The 25,873-nt window shown below is 43.6% G+C and overlaps 1 protein-coding gene across 1 annotated transcript; it reads right to left on the bottom strand.

Moving 5' to 3' along the window:
• Positions 1-8,227: 8,227 nt before the first annotated feature.
• BHMT (betaine--homocysteine S-methyltransferase) lies at positions 8,228-25,213 on the bottom strand. Its single transcript, XM_047070092.1, has 8 exons — positions 25,181-25,213; positions 23,677-23,809; positions 17,102-17,220; positions 15,715-15,906; positions 15,208-15,355; positions 11,757-11,939; positions 10,147-10,375; positions 8,228-8,414 (listed from the first exon to the last, which is right to left on the bottom strand). Exons 1-8 carry the CDS (start codon positions 25,211-25,213, stop codon positions 8,228-8,230), a joined length of 1,224 nt encoding a protein of 407 aa, XP_046926048.1.
• Positions 25,214-25,873: the final 660 nt, after the last annotated feature.

Below are 25,873 nucleotides of genomic sequence, written 5' to 3'. Positions count from 1 at the left end.
GACTTTGTCTTTCTGGTGATCAGCCCCCCATCCAGAAGCCCACATCAATAGAACAAAAGAGGGGTGCCTGGGTGACTCGGTTGGTTAAGTAGCCAACTTGATTTCGGCTCAGGTTATGATCTCACAATTTGTGGGTTCGAGCCCCACATTGGGGCTCTGTCAGTGCAGAGCCTGCTTGGGACTTTCTCCCTCTCTCTCTGTCTCTCCCCTGCTCTCTCTCTCTCTCTCTCTCTCAAAAAAAAAAAAAGAAAAAAAATGCTCCTAGTGCTCTTATCATTTAGGAAATTCCAAAGGTTTCAGGAGTTCTGCACCGCCAGAAGCTGGGGGCAGAGACCAGTATATATTTTCCATGATCTCACAGTAGGGAAATGAACAGTTGTCATAAGACAGAGCTGAAGTAGAAGTGAGGTCCTGGAAAAGAGCCTGATTCTTCAATACTATTGAGGGTATTACTGTTTTCCAGATGACTGAGGATTTCTGTGTAAGATTATACAGAATTGTGACTGAATAGATTGTTTAGGATGTGTGACTCAGCCTGGGCCACACAAGGGTCACAAACTGGCTGAATTCAGGCTCATTTTGTTTAGACCACACTAAGGTTTGGGAAAAAATTTGAATTTGAACGTCTTTATGTAGAGTCTATGGTCTCCAGTTTACCCCAGATCCCACCATTAAGTTTTATATGAGCTCCTTCATACATATATATTGCGTTCTTGGCCCTGAGATTTTTTGCTTCCTTAATTTTTAAAATTGTGTCATTTATTTTATTTATTTTTATTTTTCATTTTATTTTATTTTATTTTATTTTTTAAAGTAGGCTTCTCGCCCAGCATGGGGCTTGAACTCATGACCATGAGATCAAGACCTGAGCTGAGATCCAGAGTTGGATGCTTAATCGACTGAGCCACCCAGGCACCCCCTTAACTTTTTTTTTATTATGAAAAATTCCAGAGTACTCAAGAAAAGAGAATGGTATAATGAATCCCCCAGTACCATCCTTCAGACCTGGAGACTGCTGTCAGGACCTTTGAGGAGGTAAAAAGAGCTGCATGATCTATTTTTGACAAAAACTTTTCCTTGGTGCACCATGCTTCACTCTCACCCGTCCCTGGCTTTCCAGTCGTCCTTTGTGTCTCTATGGAAGCAGTGTCTTTTTATATACTTTCCCACACAGTCATTCAATACATATTTGTTGAACCCCTTAGGTGTGCCACGCCCTCTCATAGGCCTTGCAGCTAGGGCAGGGAGCAACACAAGTAACTCAGTGTCTAAGCAACGGGAAGGTTTTGAATTGAGGAGGGACATGATCTGCTTAGTTTTTATTTTATTTATTTTTTATTTTTTAAATGTTTATTTTTGAGAGAGAGAGAGAGAGAGAGACAGAGACAGTGTGAGCAGGGGAGGGGCAGAGAGAAAGGGAGACACAGAATCCAAAGCAGGCTCCAGGCTGACAGCACAGAGCTGGGTGCGGGGCTCGAACCCACGAACTGTGACATCATGACCTGAGCCAAAGTCAGACGCTTAACCAACTGAGCCACCCAGGTGCCCCATCTGCTTAGTTTTTAAAAGCATCACCAAGGATACTCCACGAAGAATAGATCTGAGGAAGCAGAGTGACTTCTGGAGACACTTGTGTGATGGTTGCTTGGTCCAGGGAGTAATGGAAGGAAGGAAGGAAGGAAGGAAGGAAGGAAGGAAGGAAGGAAGGAAGGAAGGAAGGAAAGAAGGAAGGAAGGGAGGAAGGGAGGGAGGGAGGGAGGGAGGAAGGGAGGGAGAGAGGGAGGAGGAAGGAAGGAAGGAAGGAAGGGGTCAGATTTTGGATATACAGTATTTTGAGTAGATCTGACAGATTTTGTTGATGGATTGAAAATGAATGTGAGAGATAGAGAGAGAGAGAGAAGTGAAGGATGACTCCAAGATCTTGGCTTGGGCAACTGGAAGACTGGAGCCACCATGTTTTAAGATGGAAGATACTGTGGCAGGGGCAAGTTTAGGTGAACAAGGGAAGAGCAGGACCTTGTCCCCACCATCAAGCTGGGCTCCCCCTAGGGTGTAGAGGGCTCTGGGAAATCTTTTTATGGAACACCTGTCTATATAAGTAATTTGATTTAAACAATGTATTTGATTTAAAAATGTATTTAAAAATTCATGAGCTTGGGGCACCTTGGTGGTTCAGTCAGTTAAGAGTCTGACCCTTGATTTTGGCTCAGGTCATACATCCCACGGTTTATGAAATTGAGCCCCACGTGGACGGCGTGGGGCCTGCTTGGGATTCTTTCTCTCCCACTCTCTCTCTCTCTCTGCCTCTCCCCCACTTGCACATGTGCTCTCTCTCTCTCTCAAAATAACTTAAAAGTTTAAAAAAATAAATAAAAATTCATGAGCCTATGTGAGGTGTGGTGATCTGCCATGTGATTTAGAATAGTGGGTTGAAAAGAGGCACATCTGTATTTGCTCCTTGTCCGACTAGTGTATGCAAAGAGTACCACCATCTCTTACTGTTGAGGAACAGGGACCGTCTCTTCTAGTTCATTATTGTCAAATGTGCTACCTTTCGTATTTTCCATCAGGAGAAAGAGATAGCCTGGTAGTATTACTCTCAATGCCATGGTTCTTTGGAAACTCTTTGTATTGAAACAATATAGATCTTGTGTCTGCAGTTCCCTAATACCATTTGGTTAATGCCGATCTCATTAGTCTTCTTGATGCCACGTCACCCACAGTGCAGCCTAGGGATACTGGCTTCCGTGACCCTCAGAGATGACTCCTGTGCTTTGCGGATGACCACAAGTGCATGTCTTCCCCAGAATATGGGGAAACATGTGAATGATAATTCATTTTACGATAAATTTGCTGGTGGGAATTTTAAAGCGTAAATGTAAAGGAGTACATCTTGCAAACATGTTATTAAGGTGTAAACTTCCTTCCCAGAATGTAATTGCTTTCCATCTTGACTGTGTTCCTGCCTTCAATACACATGCACCAGTAGCCAGAGCTGGAAGAAAGGTTCCATTCACTGAAGGGATGTCCATCCCTTGTCTGGCATGACTTAATACCAAGTTGGGAGACTAGGACAGCACCATATTCATAAAGATGCCAGAGAACATTGATGGAAATAGCCTGTTGACATTGCGAAACAATTTCTGGAAAACCCTCAGAAGATGAGGCATGGCCACCCCTCTTGGAGGTCTGACCTTTGTGGCAGAGCCTGTGGAGAGCTGAGTTGGGCTGGGGGAAGTGGCAATGTCTGCGGAAGGATGCACAGGGTGATGAACAGCCATTGCCACCTCTGATGTTCTTGGCTTCTGCGCAGTGTGGCTAGTGCTGAGGTGGGAACCCCAACAAGTGAGAGCCAACATGGGGCCCCTGTAGGCTGCTCAAATCAAGGGTTGGGAGAGATCTTTGATGGCCCAGAGCCCTGAACTTGTCCTGTGTCTGATATGAGTCATACAAAATCAGTGTTAGCACTATACTGGCCAGCCCATCTCACTTGATTCTGGGACATTAACACTGCATCTGCCAGTGGGAGCATCCTGTCCCCAGGTGCCACTGCTGGAACTAGGGCCAAAAAAGAGTCCCAGACCTCTTGAGGGACTTGGGTGCTCCAGGAGTGGGGTGGAAGTATGAAGAGGGGTACAGAGGATCACTGGGCACCCAACAGGGAAGAAACAAGGACCAGGTCCCATGTTGACCTGTCCAGGCTTGGGGCATCCCCCTCCTGGATGGCTCAGCTGGCCCTGACCAGTCTTAGCCACTACAGACGGACTTAAAAATTTAGGGGGAGGGCATCTCTGGTCACCAGGTCCAGTTTTGGGGCATCTTCCTGGACAACCATGGGTAGGGACCCAGGGTTCAAGGCCCAGGGCCCAGGTGAGGGACTGGCCTGGGTCTAACTGTCAGGCTGATGTCAAATACATGTTCTTGGGAATGGTTCCATCTGGATATCTAAATCTAGGAGCCATCAAGCTTCTGAAAATGGTTTTATGGAAGGAAAAAGTTCTGAGGCTTCTAGCTCCCAAACTCCACCACTTGATTATAACATGTGAGAAGGCAGTTCTCTTCCTTTTTAGGTAGAGGAAAAACTCTAAACAAGAATTATTGACTTAACAGTTTCTAGAACTTCCCTAGCTTATGGAAACCTACAAAGAACTCTGAGTCCTGAAAACAGAAGCAGTTCATAATATGAAAAACCACAGACCCGAATCTCCCTAGCATGCAGTACCTGTGGGAAGGAATGACATTTTTCATTTCCCAGTGCCAGACCGAGTCTAGGCTAATAACATTTTCCCTGCCCTCTCAACAGTGTTATTTGTTTTAGTCTGCTGTCTGCGTAGCCAGGGGAATAATTAATTAACAGTTAAGTCTGCTGGAAGCACACGACCAAGTGGCACTCGGTAAATATTTGTTCACAGTGATGGGGCTGTTGCTTATCTATACCATCAAGTTACAAAAATAAAATTGTGGGGTTTTTCTTCGTGAGGTGGTAGAGATTTGTCATCTTATTGATGAGAAAATTGAAGGTCAGAGGAGTGAGGTGATTTCTCCAATGGTGTACAGTGTGACAGGGGCCAAGCAAGCCTTGTACCCCAAGCTCCTGATTCCAAATTTATTCATTGCTTTTTCTGCTACATTGCACTAGTGTTTTGGGGGAGATGGCTGAATTCCACTAAGCAAATTCACATGTTGAGACATTAACCTTTCCAAAGAACAGTAAAATCTCATTAAGTCAGAATAATTGGAAGAATGGCCAGGATGAATTGGGGGAAAAGTCTGAACTATTTTCAGAGATTTTCAGCTTTTTCCTTTCAAGGCTGTGTAGTAAATTGGAGCAAATAACCACAAAAAGGGGCCAAATAGAGGTCACACTGAACCTGTGTGAAGGAACAAACACGAATAATTTATAAATTGCATGTAAGTGATGACTACTGAAAATATTATAGGCATTTGGGGAAATAAATTTTGGTTAAAAATAAGCTAAATGTTTCCCATGAAATCTCCTTGCAAAAATTTACATAGGGACTTTCACAAATATGTCAAACCACGTGTTAAAATTATTGTGCCTCTGATTTAGTAGCCTGTAAATCAACCGGTTTGATTTTGCTGTGCTCAAAGCGGCATTATTTCTATAGCTCACAGCCGCACGAATGATGACATCTGTCTCTCGCTTTCCATCCCCTTGATTTCCTCCTCTATCCAAGGCCCACAGAATGCCTCCAGCTGCCCTAAAACTGAAGCGTTTTGTCTATTCCTTTCCCTGACCACACTCCCACCAATTTTCAGCAAATGACCCTGCCCTTCCTGCCACCGTCTGTGAGAAGTCCTCATATGTGGCCGTGTTTCAGGTTTTCTGTTCAAACACAAACATGAAGTTGTTCCTGAAGGTGTTCAGAAGTGCTGGGCCTTGGGTTTCTCTAATTCTGTTGTTTATCAGAACTGTCAGGCATACTACTCCCTGACTAACGGGCGGCTGTTTGGGAAAACAGTCTGTAATGATTTCAGCCAAGCTATGTGCGAGTCGGGAAAAAGAACGATCTTGGGGGGAAATGGACACATGTAAGGCTTTCTTTGCTGGGTGAGTTGTGCTGGATGGGATTCAAAGATCCATGCATCTTAGGAAAAAACTGACCAAAACAAAAAACAGGGCTCAAGATACCTCTGCCATGTCGTGCTCGTTTATTCTGATGCAATAACTTCACTTCAAAGCAAACTGGGGCTCCTCAGGCCTTCCCTGCTGGTGACCTGCTGCCCCCCTCTGGAGAAGTTGGAAACAGAAGCTTTTGATTCCCGTCCATTTCTGTCTCCATTATGGGTCCGTTTTCCCAGGGCTTCCTTATCTAAAGTCACTTTGCTGCAGTGTAAAGAAGTGTAGGGCCATAAACTGCAAACCATATATTCAGTGAGTTTACATTGACTCTGAGTAATGCAAGGATCTTTCTTTCTGGGTTGGAGGATGGACTGCCTAATTTTGTGAGCTGTATGTCCTGGTTCCACCCTCCTCCGACCACCGATCCACGCTAAAACCGTCTTTCTCAGCAGTCCGGGACTAGCAAAAAGTCCTTTCTGACTTGGCATCCTACCTTAGGTATCTTATCCTTAAAAGGGAGAGTTTGGACTCCTGATCTTTAGGGTCCCTCTGGCTGATTCCATAAAAATACGTTTACCAGTGAGAAATGTCTTTAAATTTAACTTGAAGAAACTCCTAGGTATTAAACAAGCCTTCCTTTTAATGAGCAAGATTGTAGGAAATAAAACTAATACACTTGGTGCAAGGGTTGAATTTCAAAAAAATTTTTCAGTATAGGAAATATGCCGCTAGGAGGCAGTGTTGGCATATAGTTTTATTCAAGCACATCCAGTATAGTTCCTTTTGAGGAAAATATTTTTTAAATCAAAGGATATAAGAATGATTAGAAATTATAATGTTTTGTGTGGCAATAAAGTTCTGAAAAGAGTACTAAAGGGTCATCTATCTTATACTATAATAGAACAGTAAGTTGAATAGAAGTTTCTATCATCTATGAATGAAGTATGAGATACCGAACGTGATTTGTGAGAAATGGTAGATAGCAACTTTTTTTTTACATGACATTCATTCTCCTTTTATTTCACCTCAACCACATGCAGCCTCTGAAAGCCATATTCCTTTGGCTTTATTTCTATGCACTGGAAGATAAGGATGGATTACTAATTATCTTAGCAAGAAAATTCCGGAAATTTCTTTCCCCTTAAATACTGCTGCCTTCTCCTTTAAAACTCAAATACTTGTGAAGTAGGAAGGTTGTTATTTTTTAAAATAGATGAATAAACTGATGCATAGAAATTTCATGTAAAACTTAAGCAAATTAGAGAATGAAAATAAGAATCAAGGTAGTCTCACTGCTCTTTTTTAATAGCTGAAGAAATTACATTTCAAAACACCTAACCCAAGAATGTGTAGAAAGCAGCATGAACTTTTCATACATTGAGAATAGCCATGTTTATGCTAATGTCTTGCATCTTCAGGGGTGAGGTCTCATGGGAGAGTAGATGTTATCATGTAAAAATATCATAGTTCTCAATCTAGGCAACTTGGATAAGAGTTTGGAGAATCCCTATTTTTTTCTTCATTATACTTACAAAAATTTTTTTAATATTCATTTATTTTTGGGAGAGAGAGAGAGAGACAGAGCACCAGCAAGGGAGGGACAGAGAGAGAGGGAGACATAGAATCTGAAGCAGGCTCCAGGCTCTGAGCTGTCAGCATACAGCCGGTTGAGGGGCTTGAACCCACGAACCGTGAGATCATGACTTGAGCTGAAGTCAGATGCTCAACTGACTGAACCACCCAGGTGCCCCTATTATACTTTTTTTAAAGCAACCGATGTAATACAAGCTCACTGTTCCTCAGCCTTACTGACTAAAGGCATTTAGGTGGATCCATTTTTGAGCAGGATGGAGAAAATCTAGATACTGATGCCTCCTTTCCCCTCCCTATTGGTCTATACATTTTTTAGCAGTAGAAATGGGTCAGGAAAGAGAGAGAACAACTCTGGAACTCTGAGAGCAGGATTCCGGTCTTTTGATACTTATTGATCAGGTCCCACATGAGTGATTTGCTAAGAACAAACTTAAAGAACTAGCAAAGTCCCCATATCTCAAGTGTTCCGTAACAGTTGTTTTTCAAACCGTGGGTCAAAACCCACTAATGGGTCATAAAGTCAATTTGTAGTGTCGCAACTAGCATGTTTTATCAGTGAGATAGGATGGAAAGGAATAGAATAGAAAATGCCAAAATGGATCTCACATTTTATTTCATTGGTTGTATAGTATGTGCTTTACTGGGTTATTCGAAAACTTTTGTTTCTTACTAAGGGTCATGTTCAAAAGGACTTGGAAGTCACTTCCCTATAGCTCCTGTCTCATTCTCCTTACTAGGCTGCAAATTTCTTGAAGTAGGAATGAATATCTGAATAACTTTTCCTTGGCCACAGTGATTTCCCTAATACCTTATACATGGTATAAGGGAAACTGTTTAAGATGTACTTCTTATTTATTTTGCTTGTGAGTAAATTTCTAAACGATACTTTTAAAATCGTCAAGTGCTATTTATAGTTCTGTGTTGTTCAGCTCCTACCAGTTTTATGTGTAGCCTAGCATTAACATAAGCATTGCTTTTAAGCCATCTTTTCCTGATTTGGGGGAACTGTGGCCCAAACATAAAAGTCACTAAAGATGGTTTCCACTGAGGTTACTGTGCAGATTTGAATTTCTGTTTTTCAAAGAGCTCTCTGAGCTGCTGCTCACTGGTGGCTTCTTTCTGCTGCATCAGCTCAGCTGTTCCTTTGGTCACCCCCCAGGCATCAGGCTTTGACATTGAAGGGTTGTATGGCCTGCCCGAGGCTATCCGAAGATTCTCCCAGTATTCCTTCCTGGCCCTGGGTGAACAAACACACATTAGACTCCTTCCTGAGCATCTGTATCTATGTCACTGAGCTAGAATATACCTCCACAGAGCTGTCTTTGGACTCTTAAGAGTATGTCCATTAAAACACATTTATTAATTTGAACTACAATTTTTTTAAGGCTCTATAGGCTAAAATTACTCTGAAATTATTTTTCTAAATATATGCATACAAATGGGGTGCCTGGGTGGCTCAGTTGGTTAAGCATCCTACTCTTGATTTCTGCTCAGGTCATGATCTCACAACTGTGAGATCAAGCCCCATGTGGGGCTCCACCCTCTGGCATGGAGCCTGCTTGGGATCCTCTCTTTCCTCTCTCTCTCTCTCTCTCCCTCTCTCTCTCCCCCCACCCCCCGACCCCTGCCCTCCTTCACTACCTCCCTACCCTGTTTGTCTTCTCTCTCAAAATAAATCAGTAGACATTTAAAAAATAAAAAAGAAATTCTTCATTCAGCCTCCTCTGCCTTTTGCCCTCCTGGGCCATTAGCTCAGACCCCATAGCACCTGTGCATATCTTCATACTTGAACTTGCTAAGCCAACTTGAACTTGCTAAGCCAACTTGAACTCGCCTGTTTGTCTCTCTACCTACTAGTCTGTTAACTCCTTGGGGACAGGCTTGTGCCTTGTTCTTGCTACTTCAGTGTCCACACCCGTGTCTTGACATAGTTGTATACAGTCAATATCAGCTGAATGGAGTGGAACTGCCCCTCAGCTTGGTACTCGTCCCCCACCCTCTTCTTTATCTTGTGGCTACTTAGCCCTTCAAAATACAGCGCCCCAAAATCCCTTCCTCTAAAACATCTTTCTATTTGGCAGAAATGGCCATTCCTTTCTCTTGTCACTTTCTAAATCTGTGCCTCTACCAAAGCAGTTACTGCAGTATAATACATTGGCTTTCTTACCCATTTTCCCTAGTAGACTGAGATTCTCTAGCCAGCTTTTCATGTGTATTTTCCCAGTGCCTTGCACATTGCCCAATGTAAAATATTTGTTTATTGTTCATCTCCCCCACTGGGGTGTAAGCTCTGAGGGCAAAGACCTATTTTATTCTCCACTGTATTCCCAGCTCCAAGATTGTGGTTGGCATAGAACAAGCACTTAATTAATATTTTTTACATTTAATTTATACTTAAATCTTTTTACTAAAACACTTTTTAAGTTTATTTATTTATTTTGAGAGAGAGAGAGAGAGAGAGAGAGAGAGAGAGAGAGAGAGAGAGAGACAGCATGAGTGAGCAGGGGAAGGGCAGAGAGAGAGGCAGAGGAGAATCCCAAGCAGACTCCATGCTTTTAGCATGGAGCCCTATGTGGGGCTTAATGCGAGGCTCAGCACAGGGCTTGAACTCACAAACCATGAGATGAGCTAAAACCAAGAGTCAGATGTCCAATGGACTGAGTCACCCAGGTGTCCTAACTTATACTTAAATCTTAACAACCAATCGGTTAAATGTTGTTCAGTGTCTACCACATGGTTCTAGCCCAGAACATGAAATCACACTTCATTGCAATTTATATTATTTATATTCTAAAGCCAGAGATCACTACATAGGCTATTTTATAAACATGTCTATGAAAGAATTGAAGGAGGATAACATTATTTATCATCATGCAGCAAATTATCTATACTCTTTGTTGTGACCTCACTTGGACATACTCATAATCCAAATGAGTTTGGTTTGGCAAATACAGTTTAAAGGTTCTTACCTGGCTCTAATCCATGGTTTGGTGTGCATATCCAAACCACTTCCCCAGCTGCCATGCTTTTCTGAAGCTGGCGGCAAAAATCCCCTTTCTGGGGCCAGCTCTTCTGCAATCGCCCGGATGTGGTAGGGCTCAAATCCACAGCACCCGCCAATGTATCTGACCCCCAGCTTGTAGGCCTCTCTGGCATATTTCTGAATGTCCCATCTTGTTGCAACTCTGGGCTCCAGTCCTGTAGTAATGGAGTGAATTCTTTTTTTAAAAAAATATTCAAAATAAACAGCTATAATAAGTATGTAATTTTCAAGAACTGAATTAAGTAAGTTGTTAACATTCGCTTCTTTATTTTTTAAAATTATTAGCTAATTGGCGTTTACATGCCCATTTTTAAATGCTGTGATAGCCAACCTTCAAGATGGTTCCCAATGATTCCTGCCCTCTTATGTTTTTACCCTGTGTAGTCCCCTCTCATATCAGGTTGGTCTGAGAGACCAATAGGTCGGAAGGCATGGTTGGTGACTTGTGAGGTTAGGTTATACAAGGCATTACGGTTTCTGCCTCAATCTCTCTTGTTCTCTTTGAACAACTGCATGTTGTGAGAACACTCAAGCATCACAGTGGAAAGGCCAATAATTTAAGGAACTGAGGCCTCTAGTTCTGTTTAATAGAACAGCAAGACACTAACACCTATTCCCAACAGCCAACAAAGGGAGCTTGGAAGTAGATTCCCTAGCTCTCATCAGGTCTTCAGAGGACTACAAACCTGACCAGTATCTGGACTGCAGCCTCATAAGGGATGCTGAGCAAATCTATCCAGCTAGGCTGCTCCCAAATTCATGACCCACAGAAACTCTGAGATATAATAACTGTTTGTTGTTTAAAGGCACTAAATTTTGCGATAATTTGTTCTATGCCAATAACACAGATGCTTTGCTATTCTTTATCCATGGTTCTTCTAGATGGATTATGTTATAATACCTTATTTCTCTGAGGGTCCCTATAAAATATAGTATCTAAGGACCTTAGAATGGAGTAGAAGCTGGCCAAACTCTGGCCCTGGTGATCTCTCTGGCTGGATTTTCAGGTGGACACACCCGACTTCCCACACATGCTTGACCCCTTTTCCTAGACTGCCAAGTATTCCCTCCCTGCATCTGCTCAGCCTCTTCATTCAAAGTTGTTATACAGTAACCTAGTGATGGTATCTTCTCCTTGCCCTCAAGAACAGGGGAAAAGTAACTTGGACATAAACCGGTCTATCCTTTTAATTCTTCTGAGAAAATTAAGGTTTAGAACTAAGCGGTTTTGCTAAGGTTACATAACTCGGCGACAGAGCTGGAACCAGAACCAAAGTCTTTGCTGATCGCACCCGGAAGGGCATCCTTTTTACCAGCCTACAGCTAAAAGGTTCAGAGATCTTTTTTGCTTGTCGGTTCCATCTTTTCCTTCTACTGTGGTCAAATATCACAGGGCTTTTGGCTGCAGGGGGAGACACTGAGGGCAAGAGATGAGATATGCTGCCATTTCTTTGCTGTGACAAAGCTCTATGGCTATAGATTTGGAATTTGTCAAACATCAAGACACTGAGATAATTTATAAAATGTCTGTCTTACCAAAGGGGAATTCTGGTAGATCAATAAATCCCTGCTTGTTGCAGTCAGGAGTGTGGTAAGCCAAGGGCTGACTCATCAGGTGGGCTTTCAGTCGGGCAGCCTCCAAGCCTTCTTTCATGAGCTTTACTGTTTGTAAACTAATTGTGGGGTCAAAATGGCAGTTCACGCCAACGATGGAAGCTCCTGCAAGTGGGAAGAACAACTGAGCTTTAGGGATTCATCAGATAACCTGTGGCCCCAACTCTCCTCTCTTAATCAAGGAGCTTTTATTTGAAACAGTGAATTACAAATACAGCCTTTGATTCTTGCTTCCTTGCGAACCTAGCTTACCTCTGCGTGGGAATGATTACTAACAGGCAGCAAGGGCTTTCTGGGAAAAGTGTTGTGAAGAATCTGTTACAACTGAAGTGTCATTTATGTACACTTGGCTGTCCATCTTTTTTCCAAAAAATCATTACTAAAGGTTGTTTTTTTTTTAACTACAAATTTTAGAAGTCAACTTTTCAATCTTGACCCAATAATTTTTTAACACTCCCAGCTCGTGGTTACCATACCACTCACTTGAGGATCAGTGTTCCCTTTCATCAAGCCAATTTAAAAATATCACTAATCCAGATTCTGGGAGCAGCTAAGCTGATGCCACAAGCCATGGCATCCAGCGTTCAGGGGCAAGCATCTCAGTGGTTTTCACTGGGCTGGGTCTGCAGTTTGCTCCTTCATTCTTGTTCCAATCCTCCCTCCTGTTATTTCTCTGAATCAGTTTTTTGTTCAAGAGCACCAGTGACCTTGATCTTGCCAAATACAGTTGTTGTCCCTCTGTTCTCATCTGATGCAATGTCTGGGCAGCATCATCCTAGTGGGCCATCCCCTCCTTCATCAACACTCCCCTTCTCCTGGCTTCTCATGCTTTCTCAGTGGTGCTCACTGGCTGCTTTCTTTGGGCGTTAGGTGCCGACCCCCTCAAGGTTGAACCTTTCAATCTTGCAATGTCCTAGGATCCCAGTGGGCCATCTTTTCTTCTCCTACATTTCCTTTCCAGTCCCAGGGCTTTCAGTATGATCTATATCCAGAACTCTCCAAATTTCGCTCTCTAACAGTGACCTCTCCTTTGGGTCCCAGACTTAAATATTCAACAGCTTACTTAATATCTTCACTTGGATCTTGACTACCTTTACTTACTTTCTTTCTTTCTTTCTTTCTTTCTGCTGCTTCTTTTCCTTCTCCTCTTTCTCCTCCTCCTCCTCCTCCTCCTCCCTCCTCCTCCCCCTCCCCCTCTTCTTCTTCTTCTTCTTCTTCTTCTTCTTCTTCTTCTTTTTTTGGATGTTCTGCTGCCAGAGTTTCTCTTTCCTTGTTTGACTTCATTACACTAATGAATTAATCCTATGTTGGTTACCTCTTGGATATCTATGAGGTATAAGGGTTCTTTTAAGGGATTATAGAGAAATATAAATATAGGACATGGTCCCTGACACCAAGGGTTTCATAAGGTTTGACACAAAGGACTTCCTTAGGTTTGCTCCCTGGAAACAAAGCTCTATGATCACTTGTGAGGAAGTAGCTGTTTACTATATCCCCTTCTTGGAGACTGCTGCTATACACAAACATATCAAAGGCTCTGAGAAATTCTGTGTATTTTTCCAATTTTAGTATATGCACCGCCTAAGCGAGCACTAAGGCTCTGAGAAATTCTGTAGTGAAGGGACCTGTGTGACTTGGTTTAACACAGCACTTTCTAAATATATTTCACTACAGAACCCTAATAATGTTCTCACAGATTAGAAGATGCTGACTGAGGATATTCTAAATGAGTGGTGTAAGTAGGAAGTGTTCTAGTTGCTGAGAGGAGGGCGTGTTTACTTGGGGTATGTGTGGTGATGTATGGGGATGTGGAGGTAGAATTTGAGCTAACATTGGAAGATGGACTGGAGTTATTAGGCTGATATTAATTAAGGACCTATTTTGTGCCAGGTGCTGTCCTAGGCACAGGGCACTCAGTGCTGAGCCAGACAGACACAGTCTCTGCCTTCTTTGACCTTACAGTCTAGTGAGTCAGACATTAAAGTGATACACAAACGAGATAAGTGGCACAGTGATGTCAAGCACCGTGGCCACCTACCTTGAATGGAATGGTGGGGGAAGAATTAGACGCAGGCCACGAATCTCTGCCAATTAACAATAGGGGTCATGAAAGCCTCTTCTGATCTTTTTGAAACAAGTTAACATGCTTCTCCTCCCCCCCATTGTTACATTTCCCCCCCAAAATTTAGGATTATATAGCCTCATTCCTAAATCTAAATAATTGTTATTGTTAATGACAAGTATGAAGTGACTTTTATGAAATATCAGGAGTTGGATAAAAATCAGAAATGAAACATGGCCAAACATAGTGTCTCTGTTCCTCAGAGTGAGTTGGACTCTTCCACTGACCCTGAGCTATGCCTTGCATTTAAAATGAGGCAGCTTTGAGGGGCTCATGGGTGGCTCAGTGGGTTGGGTGTCCGACTTCGGCCTGGGTCATGGTCTCGCGGTTCGTGGCTTCAAGCCCCACATCGGGCCCTGTGCTGACAGCTCAGAGCCTGGAGCCTGCTTTGGATTCTCTCTGCCCCTCCCCAGGTCGCCTGCCTTCTCTCTCTCTCTCTCAAAGATAAACATTAAAAAAAATAATAAAGTGAGGCAGCTTTGAAAACATTTTGTGAGTTTTCCCTAATTGAAATGAAACCCAATGTTAGGAATGGAAATTATTGAAAAAGATAAGTTAGTCAGTATTTCATACCAAATTATTTTAAGTTCATTATACCGATTACAAAAAGCGAAGCATATCAGTAATTTATGAAAATGGAAAAACTCTGGCAAAGAAGGCAACTGAACTTTTAAGTCCGATATGCTTTGCTTTTTGTATATGTTTAAAGGCCTCAATTTAGGTTTAAAATAAAACATGTTTTTCTAATGCTCCTTTTGATTTACTGAAACTCTTCTCATTTCTAGGTATTAAACCTTCAGTGTAGGTCTAGTGGCCCCTTTGAAAAGGCAGGTGTGTGTACTTCTTACTTTATTTTACTTTTTTCTCTTTTGGACTCAATATTATTATCAATACTCCTAGAAGAGCAAATTTTTAGTTTTCCTTTAAGCAAAAGTAGTATATAGGACTAACAGGTGGACCTACATTTGTATGTAATTTTATTATTTGTTTATTTTATTTTTTGAGAGCAAGAAAGAATGTGCGTGTGAAAGCCAGTTTGGGGGAGGGGCAGGGAGAGAGGGAGGTGGGGGATCCGAAGCAGGCTTTGCGGGCTCAAAGCCCAGAGGCTCATGCGGGCTCCAACCCAGGAACCGCACAGTGAGATCACGACCTGAGCAGAAGTAGAACTCATAACCAACTGAGCCACCCAGGTGTCCCTTACGTAATTTTAAAAGACTCACTAATTGCAAACTGGTCAAAACGCGTCATCACCTGCTTTAACAAGGCGCACTGCACACTCGCCGGGGCTGACGCCATGCAAATCTCCCTCTGGGCCGATGCACATGGTAGCTGCCACAGGTTTCCCGGATGCTTTCAAGGCTTCGACTGCCCACACAGCCTCTTCCACATGTTCAAAATACTGAAATAAGATCAGGTTGACGTACTTTTAATCTTGTTTCTCCCCAATTAGAAAACGTATTTTACTGCTTAATAATTATCACTAGTTGAATCGTCTTCACATTTTGAGTGTGACCCATTAGCATTTTTTAAATGCCACAGACGGTTGATGACTGTGAATTGCAGTCAAAAGGTTTGAAGAACACTTTATTAGATTAAGTGAATCAAATTCACTAGAAAGCTTAAATTGGAAAAAAGATTTTAATACTGAATATTGCTAGCCATGATTGGCACCTAATCTCACCTGCTCCCCACGAAAGCAAAAGGTAGAGAAAATGTACTAAGCGTCTATGTCTCATCTTTGGTGATATCTTCGTTTACCTCTGCAATCAAGAAATCCACGTTCTTCTTCAAAAAGACCTCTAACTGTTGCTGAAATACTTTCTTAACTTCAGCTTCACTCTTGCAACTAAGGTACGAAGGTGTCTGGCTCACACCTCCTGCCACCAGAGCGTCTCCCTCATCAGCCACTTGCCGGGCAATGTCACAAGCAGCTTCATTGACTTTCTGCCCCTAAAATGGATGATTATATGATATATCAACATTTTCATGTGAAGTTAAAACCAAATTATTATTCAAATATGCACATCTCAGTTGTATGTTACAATAGAGATTTTTTTCTAGAAAATAACAGGGACAGAATAGTTCATAATACCAAGTCGAGCAATTTGCAGTAACAACACCAATAGTAGTAATGAAAACAATAAATCCAATGATAGCATATAGGATATTACATACCAATGATCTGGGAGAGGGTAAAAATCTTAAATAAAAGGATCTGGTATCTTCTAATGCCTAAGCTGCACTTAGAGAAATACCCAGCAAATAGTGGTGATGACGATGTTGATGATGCCATCATTAAAATGATGACAGAATTCATGACTTTTTGTCATTATGTATTTTCTTTTTTTTTTTCTTTTTTTAAAAAATTTTTTTTTTTCAACGTTTATTTATTTTTGGGACAGAGAGAGACAGAGCATGAATGGGGGAGGGGCAGAGAGAGAGGGAGACATAGGACCGGAAACAGGCTCCAGGCTCTGAGCCATCAGCCCAGAGCCCGACGCGGGGCTCGAACTCACGGACCGCGAGATCGTGACCTGGCTGAAGTCGGACGCTTAACCGACTGCGCCACCCAGGCGCCCCTGTATTTTCTTAATTAACAGATAATCACAAGGTATTTTCTAATTACGTAGGCATTAAAAATTAACACTTGTCTTCACTAAACCCCGGTGCTGTAGGTCACACAGACTCATGGAATGTTGGAACTTCTTTTTCATTTTAGGGATCAAGAAGTTGTCGCTTTGATGGCATAGTTGAATGGTTTGCCCAACACAACAAGGTTGATTATAGCTGAGCCAGGAAGATTCCAGGGTCACTGCCCCCTTGTGCCTTTGACCCTTCCCCTACACTGTGCCACATTAAAAACCTTTAAGGGTGTAAGAATTGGTTAGGTTACCCTCTCAGCAACTTAGGAGACTGAGAGAATCGCTCATCATTAACCACCCCCTTCTTTGACCTGCTTCATTAAATGCTTTTCTGTCAATTTTGAGGACTCCAGCTAAAACCTAGAAGAGTTGTTCACACATATCTCATTTCTGTATTATCTAAAAACCGTGAAGCGGCGCAACATTTTTCTCTACAAGAACTTCTGTAATGACACATGTGTCTACTAGGCCCTTCTAAGAATGCCATGTATGGTTTTACTCACGGATATTTTCTCTGCAACATAGTTTCCCCTGTTCTCCAGCTTGTCTTCACTTGCATAAAAGGTGAAGGTTTGCATGACATTGGATCCAGCTCTGAGGAACTCTCGATGAAGCTGGCGAACTGGGAGATTAAATGAGGAGAGGTATTAATTACTATCAGTTTATCACCCGTGATGTTCTCAAAAGGCTATCACATAAACAGATGTGAAAACATCTGCTCACATTCCTGGTTGCTGGGCATTGGTGCATGCTGGGGGCTAATGAGAGGTAGGTCTGTGGTCTCTCGTTAAGAAGAAGAGATTATTTCTACCATGCACGTGGGGTGAAGGGAAGAGGGAGATCCCACAAGGGAGGAATCATCATTTGAACATTTTTGCTGGGCAGAGAAGGTGGGGAAAGGCATTCCCTACAGAGGTAAGGGCTTGAACAAAAAGGAGGCAGGAGTAGGCTTGACATTTGGGGGTGCAGCACGTAGTCTGAGAAGCTGGAGTTGAGGATGTATAAGAGAAGTAGTAGGAGAGGCAGGTGGAGAGGTGGGCTGGCTGACAGAGTACCAAGGGCCTAGAACATCATCCTAAGGAGTCTGGGCTGCAGACCACAGGTTCGGGGAAACACCAGCAGTTTGTAAGCAATTGAGTGATGTTATTAGTTCACTGTTTTTGAAAGATAATTTTGGTAGCAAGGTGGACTAAGAATTGGAGCAAGGTTCCCAAGCATACGTCTGTGGATGAATAGTTTTTACAGGCTAAAGAAAATATGGGGCTCCCCCCCCCATTTGATCAAATAAACTCATTTTAAGGAACTACCTTTGCTTTAAATAGTAGTCCTAAATTCTGGTTCCCCATTAGACACTCTGCAAGCTTTTTAAAAACAATGGATGCTAGGGCCAAATTCGCAAATATTCTAATTTAATCGGTGTGGGGGCAGGGCATAGATTTTGTGTGTGTGTTTCTCCAACTGATTCTTATCTGCAATTTTGGTGAAAACCACCAAATGCTCTACTTTATTTTGGGAAATAAAGACTAGGACTGGGAAAATGCTCTATTTTATTTATTTATTTATTTGTTTATTTATTTATTTATTTATTTATTAAGCTGATATTTTATTTTTGAGATAGAGAGTGCACAGGGGGGTGAGGGCAGACAGAGGGGAGAGGGTGGAGGGTCTGAAGCGGGCTCCAGTGACAGCAATAAGCCGGACGTGGTACCCGAACTCAAGAACCATGAACCACGAGATCACGACCTGAGCCAAAGTTGGACACTCAACTGACACCCACCCAGGCAACCCTATTTGTTTATCTTAGAGAGAGTGTGAGCCAGGGAGAGGGGCAGAGAGAATCTTAAGCAGGCTCCACACTCAGCATGGAGCCCCAATGTGGGGCTCCCCACCTGTGGGGATCCCATGGCCCAGGGATTGCGACCTGAGCCAAAATCAAGAGTTGGATGCTCAATTGACTGAGCCATCCAGGTGCCCCAAAATGCTGTTTTTGTAAAATGATAGTGAGACTTCACAGGTGTTCGTTTTTGTCAGGAGAATCAACTGGGCAAAGTAAGAAGTCGGCAATCCTGGGTCAGCCCCTGAAATCTATTTTGACATTTCAGAGGCCTTTAAAAGTAAGAAGGTTAAAAGTCAAAAGGTCTGGGAGGGACTACATTAGAGGCTAGGAAATTGTTAGGACACTGGAGCCCTTAGCCCTTTATGGAAGAGGAGTCTGGTGTCTTTGCATCCTAGCTACCTAGTAGAGGGCAGAGAACATAGGAAGCTCAGTTTTGTTTTTCAGTGAGCAAGTAAGTGAAGCAAAAAAGCTTTTGAATTTCAGAAAATGGGTTTCTAAGCCTGGAAACTCTAGTCCTGAGTGGGAACTTAGAAGCTTGCCTAAATGAGGAAACTTCAAACTTGTTTTGTTTTTCTTTTTTGTTTTTTGAAGTTTATTTATTCTGAGAGCGAGAGAATCCCAAGCAGGCTCCGTGCTGTCAGTGTGGAGCCGGACGGGCAGGGCTCCATGTGCAGACTGAACCCACCAACTGTGAGATCACGAACTGAACTGAAACCAAGAGTTGGAGACTTAAGCGACTTAGCCACCCAGGCGCCACTAAAAAATTGTTTTAATTAGCAAAAGGCACCAATTAACAACACTTCATACACAGTCCCCGTTTATCAATCAAACACAGAGCTGCTGTGGTTGGAGCAGGGTGAAGGGCCTATAGATGGGGTTTCCCATACACTAGGATGAGACGGCTTATAATTGGGAAATCTACCCAGGGGGTCCTTGGGTGGATTTTTAAAAACTCTGTTTAAAAACCCTGGAATAGGGGTGCCTGGGTGGCTCAGTCGGTTGAGCGTCCGACTTCGGCTCAGGTCATGATCTCACAGCTCGTGAGTTCAAGCCCCACATCAGGCTCTGTGCTGACATCTCGGAGCCTGGAGCCTGCTTCGGATTCTGTGTCTCCCTCTCTCTCTGCCCCTAACCCACTCACATTCTGTCTCTGTCTCTGTCAAAAATAAACAAACATTACAAAAAAAAAATTAAAAAAAATAATTAAAAAAAAAACCCCTGGAATAGCAGGCAAATTGTGTATGTATATTTTACACTGTGTTTTATACCCTTTTGTTAGATTTTACCAGAAGGCAGTGACCCAACTCCTTGCTCTTAATCAATTTGATATTCTTCTATGCTTCTTAAAGCTGCAGAGCTTCTCAAAAGCGTAACCCCACTTAGCCTCACATGGAGGCAGTTAATACGGATTCAGATTCCCTACGCCACTCCAGATCCAGCAAACCTTAATTCTTTGCTGAATTCTTTGCTAATTCCACTGGGTACAAGAACCACAATTTTTGGCATAGACTTTAGTAGAGAATTAGTCCACTTAAAATAAGACAAAAAAACTCAAGAAACAGAGGGCCAAGTGATAAACATGTTGTTTCTGCACTAATAAAAGTAAAATCAATATCAGAACAGTTTCTCTCGAACTCCTCTAATGCATAACTTAAAAAAAAATGTGACATAAAATTGAAGCTTGTGGTTTAAAAAAAAATTTTTAATGTTTATTTATTTTTGAGAGAGACAGAATGTGAGCAGAGAAGGGGAAGAGAGAGAGGGAGACACAGAATCCGAAGCAGCCTCCAGGCTCCGAGCTGTCAGCACAGAGCCGGACATGCAGCTCAAACTCACAAACCGTAAGATCATGACCTGAGCCAAAGTCGACATTTAACCAACTGAGCCATCTAGGCGCCCCTCAAAGCTTGTGGTTTAAATAAAAGCCTTATTTTATTTACATGGCAGAGTTTGCACAAAGGTAGCTTATCATTAATATCAGCTTGGCTCAAGAAATATTTCATTGATTTTAACCCAGCAAGCTGACCTTAAGAAACAAACCATAGAGGGGCGCCTGGGTGGTTCACTAGTTTAAGCGTCTGACTTCTTCAGCTCAGGTCACGATCTCATGGTTTGTGGGCTCGAGCCCTGCTGACAGCTCAGAGTGTGGAGCCTGCTTCAGATTCTGTGTCTCCCTCTCTCTCTGCCCTGCCCCTGCTCGCACTCCCGCTCTCTCTCTCTCTTAAAAATAAATAAACATTAAAAAAAAAATAAGAAACAGACCATAGATCTATTTTAAAACCTCATTCTTGTATCTTAATTATTCCATTGTGTTCCTTAAAACCCTTTAATGGCAATGCTTCCCAAAGCATGGTTCACCTTGCTATCACCTGGGGACAATTATAAATATGCAGGTTCCTGGACCCACTCACAGACCTAATAGATCCAAATGTCTAAGTGGAGGCTGGGAACCTATAATTTTTAACCGACTGCTGGTACAATAAAAATTTGAGGACTACTGCTGTTTTAGCTTCCCGAGCCTACTGAATTCCTCCCTCCCTTCCTTCTTCCTTCCTTTCTTTCTTCCTTCCTTCAGGGGTAGAACACAGCATTATTTCTACATTTATTTGGAAATATGAAAGTTGTGTATATTTGCTGGGTTTAACAGTGTGACTATAGCTCTCTTCCTTTGAATACTATTTCAGGATAGTGTGATTTGAACACAAAATTTCTATACTTCTCTAGCAGAAATAGAGAAGTTATTATCTAGATATTATGTAAGATATTATCAAGAGAAGAAACAATGAATTTAATAATAGTTAATACTTGTAGTGTTTGACATGCATCAGGCACTATTTTAAAGACTTTATATACAACTTATTTAATTCTTATAACCTTTGAAGTAGATGTCAATATTATCTCAGTTTTATAGAAGAGGAATCTGAGTCCCAGAGAAGCTAAGTGATTTCCCCAAGGTCACACAGCCTAGTGGCTGTCAAAATTTGATTCAATTAGCCTGAATCCAAAATCGGTATGCTTAATTGTAAAGCTGTACTGTCTCTCAGTTTATATGCTTTGTTAGTTTCTATCCCTTATCACTGAGTTCACTGAAATATGCTCTTTAATAAACATTGAAGACAACTGTTCAATCTGTATAATATTCACAAGAAATTTTCCTCCAGTTTCCTCTGAAAGAGTCCACTTCTTTCACAGTGTTGACTACTGATAGCTGTCCTCTGAGACCTTCTCTAGGAAGTGCCCTAAGCCAAAGGGTGCTTCTTTGCCCAGGGGCTAAGCTCTCTCCTAGAAGAGGAGAGGGTTGATAATTCGCATGCAAAGCTTGGTCTATTGGTAAGGAGAGAACAAAGATCCAGCTCCCCGGTCTCAATTTGGGAGTACTCTGAAGCACCTGTCCAACTCCAGAGCTTCCTGAGGAATTGGCCAAAGCCTCTGTTACAACTGCATTATAGTGTAATTCCTCCCTCTGCCCATTCCTGCTTCCCTCACTCCCTTAGAAGTGTTATTTCATAAATGCACTCATTAAAACTCCTGAGCACAAATCTCCACTTCTGGCCAGCTGGTAACGAGTACCTAGCTCATCATGGGTGGCAGAGTTCCCAGCATGCTCTAGGGGTACAATTGTTTAAAAACTTTCACCTGTGGTGAACTAGAATGAGATGCCCTTAGAAGGGAATGTACTAGCAGGTGCACTATCTCAAATGTTTGAGAGCTCAGAGGAAGTAGTAATTATAAAGACTTTAGAATCGGATGGCTGTTGTTGGGTACCACCAACATACTGGAGAAAGGCAATGAAAGGTTAAGGGTGATTCATCACCAGTTTAAGACAACATCTGAAAGTCTGAGGATCTCCTGGGTGGTATATAAAGAAACACCTCTTGTAGCTATAGCAAGCAGAAAAGCTGAGGATCTGGCCCAGGACTAAATTATACAGGGAGCAGAGAGTCAGAGAGGTTGAATCATCAACCACAGAAGGCTTCTACTGCCAAAGTCAGGGTCTGATCAGGAAGACATAGGACCCTGAGATTGGGGTGAAGACATATGGGTGGATTCACTCATAACCTTAAAAACGCAGATTCCTCCCTGAACTCTCTAGGACTGCAGAAGTGGCCCATTTCTCTCTTTTAAAGATTAATGTTTGGGGCACCTGAGTGGCTCAGTTGGTTAAATGTTTGACTCTTGATTTTGGCTCAGGTCATGATTTCATGGTTCTGAGGATGGAGCCTCGCATTGGGCTCTGTGCTGACAGTGTGGAGCCTGCTTGGGATTCCTTCTCCCTCTCTCTCTTTCTCTCTGTCTCTCTGACCCTCCTCTGCTCTCTCTCTCAAAATAAATAAATACACATTAAAAAAAAATAAATGAATGCTTCCTCCTTGCTTTAGGTTGATGCAGAAGCCTTGTAAGACAGCATTATCTCCCTCATGTTCCATCTCACCTCCCCTCTTTGTATGTCCCCGTAAGAGATCTGTGGTCAAAAGAGTAAAGTGAGAATAAGGTACATGGGTATGGGTGCAGGGCAGGTAGATAGTTGAACTTAAATAGGATGGGGCTAGTATATAATGCATTTAACTAGCTGGCAAACGTACAATGGAGGAGGGCTTATCTACCAGTGAGTGATGTTGTGCCATGGAACTTAAAGTGGGTAAGGAGGGGGGATGAACACGTGGGAACAGAATAGATAATAAATGCTAACATGGAAGGGATGAAGGACTGAGAATCCTGGTGAGGCTGAGGAGTGGGAGAATTAGAGTCGGCAGAAAAGATAGAAAGAAGGTGGTGGTTAGAAAATGGGGCCCTCGTAATTGAGGTTTCCAAAGTAGACAGCTAGGGGAGATGGCAAGGTCTAGGAGTGCATTGCTGAGGTGGAGGGTGGAGGAAACGTTCAACTGGAGATGAGATCAAGGCACTAACAGGAAGAGTTCTGGACAGATCATCGGCATGGACACTGAAGTCACCCCAAGTGGTGAGGGAGGGAAGGGCAGAGAGGAAAGCAGTGAGCCAGGTTCTACACTCACCTAGAGTGAGGGGCAGAAACCAAGAGGCAAACACAGGTGACAGCCACAGGAAGGGCCATTGCGATCATCCAACCTGTGAATCTATACTTACATGCCTAGCACAGTGCCCAGCAGGCAATAATGAATGTTGGACAATGTGCCATGAATGTCTGTGTTTGATGGCATGCTCCTACACTGGTCGATGTCGCATTCTTTTATGAGAACTTAGAAGAGAGCTATATGCACCAACCTGCCTCTGGGTGTTCCACTGCGGCTTCTGGGGTCCAGGGGCCTGCCTTCACGTAGCCCCTCTTCTCCAGTGCAAAGACAAACCCTCCATCTCCAATCACAACTTCTCCAGCATTTAAACGTTCTAGGATGCCCTAAAATTACAGATGGGGGTGGGGGGCGAAGGAAGGGAGTTACTTGAGTTTGAGACAATTTTCTATTTTTACTACTTTTGCTATGGTATGTTTGAGAAGTATGACTTCTTTAGAATTCACAGAAAGTACATGTATTTATAAATCCAGAATGCTCGTATAATGAAAATACGAAAATATCTGTATACATGTGCTAGGGGTGAGGGTCTTTCAGAACACAATAAGAGTTTTGAAGAATGTGGTGGGAGGATGTTATCTTTGAAGAAATAGCTACAGAAGGATTAAGTGAAAATATTTTATTGTAAAGCCTCAAATGAATACTTAACCACACATTCTTAAAATGGTGAAAGCTAGTTTTATTCTAACAGCCCCTACAGTTGGCCTGGCCCCATCTGTCTGTCAGTCCCTAGGGCCCTCTGTCAGCCAGGCGGGGGCAGGGTACTTTGACACCCAAGGGTCAAGTATATTGCTTCGTCCCTCCAGCCCCAACCATAGTCCCACAGTCCGTCTGTTCCTCCATCCATCTATCCATCCACCCCTCCCCCCCACTCCCCAAACTAGCCCAAGGCAGACAGTCTGGACTGGAACGCTCACCCCAACTAGGAAAGAGATAGGCTTGTCATTAATCAGGCGGTGGAGTTGCTGGGTTTTGGTTTTTCAATCTTTTTAAAAGCCCTTACGCAATATCTTACAGCCCCTGTGCCCATTTTTTTCCCCCGAGGCTTGAATGGTTCATTTTATTGTGATCGCTGAAATCAAACTGCGGGTGCAAACTTACCATGGCCCACCCCACGCGTGAGCCTTGGGGCTGCGGCGGGACCCGGACGGCTGCGTGCCTCAAAACGCGGCAGGTAGGCGGCCCCGGGGCCCCGCTGCACCCGTCGAGGCGCGGGCACGAAACGGTCTGGCAGCCGCGGCCGCGCGCCTCCCTGGCCTGCCCACGCAGGGCGCAGAGGGGCGCGCCCGGCGGCGCGGGCAGTGACGCGGGGTGGCCAGGGGAGCCGGAAGCCACCAGGAGCTCCCTAGTCCCACCGCTGTCGGGAAGAAAAGTCGTGCCTGTGGGTCTAGGAGCCACACCTCTGAGGTAGTGCTCTGGTGCGGGACTCAGAAAACGTTGGGAGTCTTGGAGCTCTGGGGGTGTCCCCCCGGGTCACGTAGATCTAGGGCGCGCTCTGGATATGGGCAGGGGTGTTGGGGGGAGCTCAGAGGCACCTTGGGGTCCCGCCCGAGAGATTCTGAGAGCACCTTCTGGTCACAGCCGGGCTCTGGGGACCCCTCTGCACTTCCTGACGCTGGGGCGCGGGGCCGGTGGGTCGAGCCTCAGAGCCACCACCGCTGGGATGGAGAGCGCCCTCGGGTCCCCTGTAGACTCACCCTCTTGGCCTTTTTGCCCCCAACGGGTGCCATTTTCGAGGTGTCCGGTGGATAGTAGGCACGGATGCGGACAGACGAGGGGAGCTTTACCCCGCGCGAAACCGGGAGCTGCCCCACCGCCGCAGCCAGGCTCTTTATATCCTGTTCTGGGCGCGGGGTGGGTTTCCCCAGCCTTGGCGCGTCCAACGCGGGCCTTGCGAATGGGAACACGCCCTCCCCAGCTTTTTTTATTGAGTCCCGCGCGGCTCGCTGGGAACTTGCCCTGTGGAGGAGAGGATCGAGATTGTTCTCTCAAATAGGTGAGCAAACAGACAAGTAAAATAAAATAACGAGGTTGCCACTCGCTCAGGTTTCTAACCTACCAATGCACGGTACCCCCCCCCCCCCACCTTACCCCCCTCGCTCGCATCGAGGGGTTCCGACCCTGATTTATCTCTCTCTTGTCTGGGATCATGCACCGTTACCCACTTAAGTCACCAGAGTTGGCCCCTAAGAATTCCATTCATGCAAAAATATTTGTCAAAGGCCAGGATACAAGGTTATTGAATGAGGAGGCGATGCCCTGGGAAGAAGTTCAGTCTGAGGTGTGATCTGGGCGAAATGCATCTGGGAGTTATGTAACGGAATACAAATATAGCATTTACAGAACGTCTAATACTAACTCTGAATTAGTGGGTATGTTCAAAATGACCT

This window comes from Lynx rufus, unplaced genomic scaffold (assembly GCF_022079265.1).
Source record: "Lynx rufus isolate CCGP_SWC_20201006 ecotype Redwood Valley unplaced genomic scaffold, mLynRuf1.p SCAF_1, whole genome shotgun sequence".
NCBI classification, from domain to species: domain Eukaryota; kingdom Metazoa; phylum Chordata; class Mammalia; order Carnivora; family Felidae; genus Lynx; species Lynx rufus.
This window is presented reverse-complemented; position numbering and strand designations above follow the sequence as displayed.